Source organism: Ranitomeya imitator, chromosome 4 (assembly GCF_032444005.1).
Source record: "Ranitomeya imitator isolate aRanImi1 chromosome 4, aRanImi1.pri, whole genome shotgun sequence".
In the NCBI taxonomy this organism is placed as follows: Eukaryota; Metazoa; Chordata; class Amphibia; order Anura; family Dendrobatidae; genus Ranitomeya; species Ranitomeya imitator.
Window position 1 is genome coordinate 33,285,190 of NC_091285.1, and position 7,464 is coordinate 33,292,653.

The 7,464-nt window shown below is 40.7% G+C and overlaps 1 protein-coding gene across 1 annotated transcript; it reads right to left on the reverse strand.

The window, feature by feature from the left end:
- Positions 1-344: 344 nt before the first annotated feature.
- Positions 345-7,099, reverse strand: NIPAL4 (NIPA like domain containing 4). The gene is made up of 6 exons (XM_069762278.1): positions 7,066-7,099; positions 5,040-5,288; positions 4,738-4,794; positions 3,653-3,743; positions 3,237-3,397; positions 345-1,479 (listed from the first exon to the last, which is right to left on the reverse strand). Exons 1-6 carry the CDS (start codon positions 7,097-7,099, stop codon positions 866-868), a joined length of 1,206 nt encoding a protein of 401 aa, XP_069618379.1. The 3' UTR covers positions 345-865.
- Between the last annotated feature and the right edge of the window lie 365 nt (positions 7,100-7,464).

Genomic DNA, 7,464 nt, shown 5'->3' on the forward strand with positions numbered 1-7,464 from the left:
TGTCCGAACACCGTGCAAAGTTACAGGAGACAAGTCTGATTTTAATCAGAGTGTCGTGCCGGAATCGGCAATGCAAATATATAGGTCCGCAAAAAAATTAAATGGGAAGGCACAGTTGTCTCTTGTTTTCTCCTTTCCTCGTACATGGTGGGGAGAACAAAAAAACCTGACATCCGAATAAGACCCAACTCCTAACTGTATAGAAAAGCTTAAAAAATATATATATATTGTGCCATCCTTTAATATTGTATTTCATAAAAAAAAATTGATTTTTTTTCACATTAAACTCCGAGAATCAACACCGTGTACACAAACCAAAGGTAAAAATTAATCTACCACCACGTATGATCGCACAGTAAACTTTATAACTTAAATTAAAATTTTCAGATAAAAAGACACATTGGGTGTAATGGGGAAAAAAAACAAAACAAAAAAAACACTAAGATTAAAAGTTTGTACAATACTTAACTCTTCAATAAATGCAGGCAAAAAAAAAAAAATTCGGTAGAGATCCGGCCTCTGTTGCTGCATTCTTGTCTGTAGGCAGAAGAGGTCATGTTGCACAAAAATATCAATAGGATTATTACTTGGTAAATGCTACAAAAATGGAAGTTTTTGACAAAGTCATTGTGACAGGTAACAGAACCATTCAGGATTTTCCCTCTGGAAGGGAAAACTTTTCCATGCCTATGGCGCTTGGGAACGGACCAGAGACGTAACCAAAGATCCACATCTTATGAGGTTGCCTAAAAAGGAAGGTTCTTAGAGGCAGAAGGCATCATACGTTGGATGAAGAGTCAAGCCAATGAAGTTTTACCACAGCACCAAGTCAACTAGTCCAAAAATTATCCATCCCAAGTCTACCTTAGGTGTAGATAACGAACACTTTGGGAATGTTCCCAGTGTGTTCCGTCTCCATGTGGTCTACGAGGGTAATCTTGTCTTCCTTCTTGGCAGGCCGTTCGGTAGACACAGAAGCTACGCGATGTAGTTGTTGACTTAGACTTTTAAGACTTATATCCAGGTTATTAAAGGCGTGGAGCATGAAGACACCAAGGATGATGACGAGGAATCCGCAAACTGCACCTACGCCATCCAGTGGAGACATAGACACCCATTCCTTAAAGAGGATGAGGGACGTAGTGATCACCACGGTGGTGAATAAGACGTAGTAGATGGGAAAGACCAAGGAGGTGTTGAACACGTCCAGGGATTTGTTGAGGTAGTTCACTTGTGTGACCACCGAGATGATCAGGATGGGGATGAGGACCCATGGAAGAGGATGTTGGACAACTGGTAGACCGGCGAGAAGACCCTTCACAGCGATGCCCAGGCCCTTCACAGAAGACACGGAGAAGGCGCCAAGGAGAGAACATATTGCCAGGTAAACAAGGATGTTTTGGTGGCCATAACGGGGCGAGAGAATGAAAATCAGGACCAGTGAGAAGATGAGCAGCACGCTGATGTAGACAATGAAGCCTGTTTGTTAAAAAAGAAACAAAAATGACCATTGTGTAGTCAAACCTATCCCCCAAGGAAAAAAGTTTTGCACTTTGATTTTGTACATTTGCCACACATTTCACCCAATCCTTTACAAAGCATAAAAATCCACAGTCACATCTACACTTTACGCTATAGTCACACTTACAGTTTTGTAAAGATAACTTTTCAGCAGTCTTATCATTACAGACAGAAGACACTTCTATATAGAGTACATAACAGAATTCACAGTTCACCTCCTATGTGATGGCCTGTGACCTGATTTGTATAGAGGCCTTCTGAATTTCCAAAGACAGGGTCTAAGTCAGTTTATTGCTGCCAGTATCCTTGTGCCCAACAGGATGTAGATATATAAAATGAGGCCTAGTGATCAGTGTAAAAATTAAAAAAAAAAAAAAAAATTCTCAAGTTTTCCTTTCCCTGGGTCTGCCATACATCGCCTCATACTTCACAACAGGTATAAGGGGGTTGGAATGGGAGGGAAGTAATTTGGAAGAGAGGTTTTTCCCCAAACATCTTGGAGAAGTAACCACAGATCTTCTGTCTCTACATATAATCCCAGACAGACTGGATGATGTTGAGATCTGGGCTCTGTGGTTCTCATAAATTACTTTCAGGACTCTTAGGCTCTTTCTGATATTGACTGTATGTTTGGGGTCATTGTCCTGCTGAAGAATACATTTGGAGATGATCAGATGCCTCCTGATGGTATTACATGATGGATAAGCTTCTAGCTGCATTTCTCTGCCATGAGGACACCATTAGTCCTGACCAAATTCTCAACTCCTCTGCTGAAATGCAGCTCCAAACTTGTAGAAACTTCCACCATGCTTCACGGTTCCTTCAGACATTCATGATTGTACCGCTCTCCGGCCCTTTAGTGAACAAATTCTTCTGTTACAGCCAAATATTTCACATTTTGACTCCTCAGTCCAGAGCACCTGCTGCCAGTTTCCTGCATCCTAGTTCCTATATTTTTGTGGATAGCGGAGTCATGTGCCTCGTTTCTATATAACAGATATGTTTTTTTTGGCCACAACTCTTCCAACTTGGGGCCATACTTCTTCCAGAAGAAGACGACTTTAGCTGGGTCCCATTCTAAACTGATGGCACTGCTGGACATCTTCCGAAGAGAAGTAATCATCATGTGCCTTTCATCTGCTGCACTAAGTTTCCTTGGCTGCTCACTGCATCTACAGTCTTCAAAGTTGCCATTTCTTGGTGTAATCAATGCTGAGAAATACAGGTTATCCCTCATGCAATACCATCAGGAAGGCGCCCGACTCCAAATTTATTCTGCAGCAGGACAACGACCCCAAACATACAGCCAATGACATTAAGAACCATCTTCAGAAGAACAAGGAGTCCTGGAAGTGATGATAATGACCTCCACAGAGCCCCGATCTCAACATCAACCATCTGTCTGGGGATTACATGAAGAGACAGAAGGATTTACACAAGCGACATCCACAGAAGATCTGAGGTTAGTTCTCCAAGATGTTTAGAGCAACCTCAATGCCCAGCTCCTTCAAAAATGGTATACAAGTACCTAGAGTGGTTGTCACACTAAATATCAATTTGATTTAGATTTATTCTCTAAAAGAATATTTTTTCCCCCCCACACTTTAATAAACCACACTATATTTCTAGAATGGTTTTCCTGACTTTATTGAGATGTGTGAAGGCCCAGTTTGGTTTCTGTACGATATACAGACACATGCACTTGTTCCCCATACCTGGGTCTTTAAGCTTTGAAGTCATCTCTTCTAATGTGGTCACTTCTTGTTCTTCTGGGGAGTGTATTACCAGAATAGTGCTTCCCAAAACACTGAGCGCACACCCCAACTTCCCTAAAAGGTTCAGCCTCTCACCCAACAGATAGGAGGACATCACAGCGCTACAAAAGGAAAAAATGATTAGACTTCTTCCTATTATAATAATGCTTATTTCTCATTCATGCCAAAACTTTGACTCAAGTTCAGGGAGAGAGCGTTGATTAGGAGTTATAAGATAGATAGATCTTCCATAGCAATAGTATTGGTCACTTTTTTTTTTTTTATTTAAATGCATGTATTTAGTGCTTCCCCCCCCCCCTCTACTTTCAAATTGACGATCTGTTTTTGTATGTAGTCACAGATTAAATTACATTTACCTTATCAGGACACTGAGAGCACCAAGTGGTGTGACAATGGTGGCCGGAGCAAAAGCATACGCGGCAAAGTTGGCAGCTTCTCCACCTCCCACTGTAATAACAAATCAAGGCATATAATCTGACTATCACATATTGGACATCCATCCGCCTGCAGTACCGCTGATACCCACCAGGTGTAAGCAGATCAAGACAGCGCGGGTATAGACACCCATTAAAAATGGGGTCACAACGTCTGAAATCATGTGAAATGTAATAAAAAAAAAAGTTTATGTTCTTGGAATGTTATTAGCTTCAAGTAACCATCAAGTGTCAGTCTGCAATCTTTATTCATCATTTTCAGACCCACTGATACGCATTTTGAAGCCCGGGCCAAGTTTCAGATTTTTCTAGTGGGAGTGTCTCTCCCAGTAATATAGGCTGGACGTGAGGTCTATCCAGGGTGATGCCATCTTCATTAGCAACACAGCTTCTATCCTGCACCCATTTCTTCCTGCTTTCCTCAGGCTATTTTCTTTGCCCTCCCTGAGACACTAGATGCTTTATTCCCTCGCCACACTAGAAATCCATGTACAACTCCTCCCTGCTGCTATCTCCAACGCAGAGACAAGGGAGCAGAGAGCCATCAGAACCTGGAGTTCTGATGGATTTGGAACACACACAACCAAAAACTAATAGTAACATAAATATACATATTTATTTTACTATAAGTTTTGGGTCGTGTGTCTTTTTTCTCTCTCTTAAAAAAAAAATATATATATATATATATATATATATATATATATATATATATATATATATATATATATATATATATATATATATACACACACATCTCATATACACACCCATTTTTTGGAATTAGTAATAATTGCAAAAATATGTTTAGAAGCAGAAATTAAAAAAAAAAAAACAAGAAACTAACATTTCCTAAAGCAGTTTCTGGTTGATAAAACAAAGACCAGTTTAATACCTCCCAAAAAACAAAAACTCAATGTTAACAAAGCCTTACACATTGCTACCCCCTTTTATTAACTCTGAAATCCCCAATAGGGTATTCAAAAGTGGGTTTTCTCCTTTAAACTTACTTGTGAGAAGTCCAGCCCACCACAACCAGTCTTTCAAGTATCCGTGTCCACCAGCACCTAGACAAAAATAATAAATAAGGATTGTGCCTTTTCAATGGAATTTGACAGATGACATCCACCCATAGACGTGAGTGGGGTAGTGGTGTCACTTGTGAGCTACCTCTCCGATTTTACAAGGGACCCCCACAGACTTCGAGAACTAGTGGTCAGCCCCCCACTAATCCTATCCTGTGGATGGTCACATTTCCCTCTCGCCTATCCAACCCAAAGTCCATCTAGACCGGAGCGCCCCAGGTCCATACCTGCACGCGTCTGTCCTTGCTCTGACAGATGAAGAAGACCTTTCTTTTTCAGGATAACACTGCTCCCAATGAGGATGCTGGAGAAGACCGCCAGGGCCAAGCCGATGAGAAAGTCATGGTTGGACTGCACCGAAGAGGACCAACCTGCATCCAGGGTCAGGTTCTGATAAACGGAGACTGACAAGTCAACTTCCCCTAAAATCTGACAGGTGACCCGGCGTGAAGGGCAGGTTAGGATGACCAGCGTCCCTATAGAGAGAGCACATTAATAAAGCAGAGGGTCATAAAACATGAAACAGACAGGTCATCATCCCCTTCCCTAAAGGAATGAAAATGTCCAGAAAAATAAGTGCCCCCTACAATCACTACTCTATCGCATAGATCATAATTTCCGAGAAAGAATTTATATATGTTGGGTGAATGAAACTAGAAGAAGAAGAGTAGTTTACCTGGTGTAAAAACTGGTAATAAAATAGGAGATAGATAGATTAAATGCCGCTGTTCTCCTGAATCCGGCGCCGTTTTTCTTTTGTTTCTGCGCCTCTCCGTTCCAGAGATATGGCCCCTTTTTCCTGTGTAACAATCAAGTCTTGTTTTAGCCAACCAGGAGTCGTCCTTAAGGACACACCCACAGTAGAGTTGAGGACCACACCCACTTGTCTAACAAGACTAAATTTTTATACAGAAAAGAAGGGGCCATATCTCAGGAACGGAGAGGCGCAGGAACGAAAGAAAAGCAACGCCGGATTCAGGAGAACAGCGGGATTTACACCAGGGGAAAAAAAAGCAAAAAACACAACCATACATTTATGGCAAGTGACTGGTCCTTTGTAAATAAGACAGCCATTCCCGCAGCTTTGCATGTTCATAGTGGTTGACTGTTCCTCCAGGTTAATGGAGTCATTTAGGATCAGTGACCTTGGGATTAGCAAAGATGAAGAACAATAAAGCCATAAAAAAGAGCAAACACCGACCATTTCCACCATTGTAGGGGGTATAATCCCCTATTGAGGTGGAGATTTGTAACAGGCAATGGATTCCAGTATGCAACACAAGGGACGGTGTCCGATTCCTACCCATGTGTATGGGGCACACAAATGTATGATCACATGGATGGGGGTTTTTTTACCTTGATTTTTCTGGTCAAATAAGTTTTTCATAACGTGATTAATCGGGGTTCAATGATATAATTAAACAGCTCAAAGTGTATTTGAAGTAGATCTTGCAGCCAAAGTCGCTCCAGAACCTCATGTCAATTTTTTTTTTCCCCTGATCCTCAAGCCAAGAAAAAAAAAATAAAATATAAGTGTCTATAACCCTGGGTAAGACTTCCAGAAAAAAAAAATATGGGAAAAAAAAAATAGTTTTTGTATTTATTGTGTTTTGCCATGGTTGTATTTTTTTTTCCTGGGACACCCAAACAAAAAGTCTTATAAAATAATTCCTAAAATATCTTATGGGCCTTCAGAAGAAGAACTTGCCTATACCTAACGATATGTTTTTGTGGGGACCAGAAGAAAGAAAAAAAAAAAATGTAAACCATTTTACTTAATGGGTACAAAAAAATCTGCATAATCCAAAGATCATTGTGGGAACTTAGCAGAATTCTATGGGGAAGGGCAGGGTTCACCATGAGGAGGAGGGGTATTTATTTTTTTAAACATTTGAATTGTGTTTTACTTTATTTTCGAGTTTTTGAGCCTTTTTTTGTGCGTACCTGATGTGCCATAGATATGTTGCAAAACTAGTTAAAAAGAAAAAAAGAAAAAAAAAAGTATAATTTTTTTAAGAACCAAAATGACAGCAAAATTACCCCAAATATCCCCTATTTAACACTTCTACACTACTACTTAAGTACAGCAGTGCCCTTGCGCAAAGCATTTTTTCAAACAGTCGCAAGAAATAAAACTCTTCCTCCCTTAAAAAAAAAAAATAATAAAAATATAGGATATATATAATAAGTAGCACGGAGTTTGCGCTAATCACACACATGATATCGATCGGATCGGCTGCACTTTGCACTCACCGTTGGCGCAGTTGTGGCCGGCTGGCGCCGTCATGTCGTTCTGGGCCAGGACACAAGTTCAGAGTCAGTGACTATCTGGCTCCTCTGGCCTGATTAGTGAGGAGGGCTGGTAATCAGGCTCTACTATAAGCCTCCTCCTCCTAAATTACTGGCACACACCTCTAGTTCCTGTAGTTTGGCCCCTTTCATCCCTTGTTGCTTTCTCAGGTACAATCCAATCTTCACTAGTCACAGAAACTTCCAGCGCCCCATATACTATCCCCACCTCGGGTACTTGGGGTTTAGATTTTCTGTACCAAAATTTCAGGTGAGCCTTTTTATTCGCTGTAGAAATGGGAGTAAAGCACCTAAAATCTGCTCCAGATTTTATGAAAACAAAGTTACTGAGCAAATTTGAAG

Bases quoted from the DNA above. Each gene is read 5' to 3' on its own strand.
- NIPAL4 (XM_069762278.1), bottom strand. From the start codon at position 7,099: ATGACGGCGCCAGCCGGCCACAACTGCGCCAACG. The intron at 3,744-4,737 runs GTAAGTTTAAAG...TTGTTATTACAG, and splicing joins GTGGGCTGGACTTCTCACAA to TGGGAGGTGGAGAAGCTGCC. The intron at 1,480-3,236 runs GTATGGGGAACA...TTTAACAAACAG, and splicing joins TTCAAAGCTTAAAGACCCAG to GCTTCATTGTCTACATCAGC.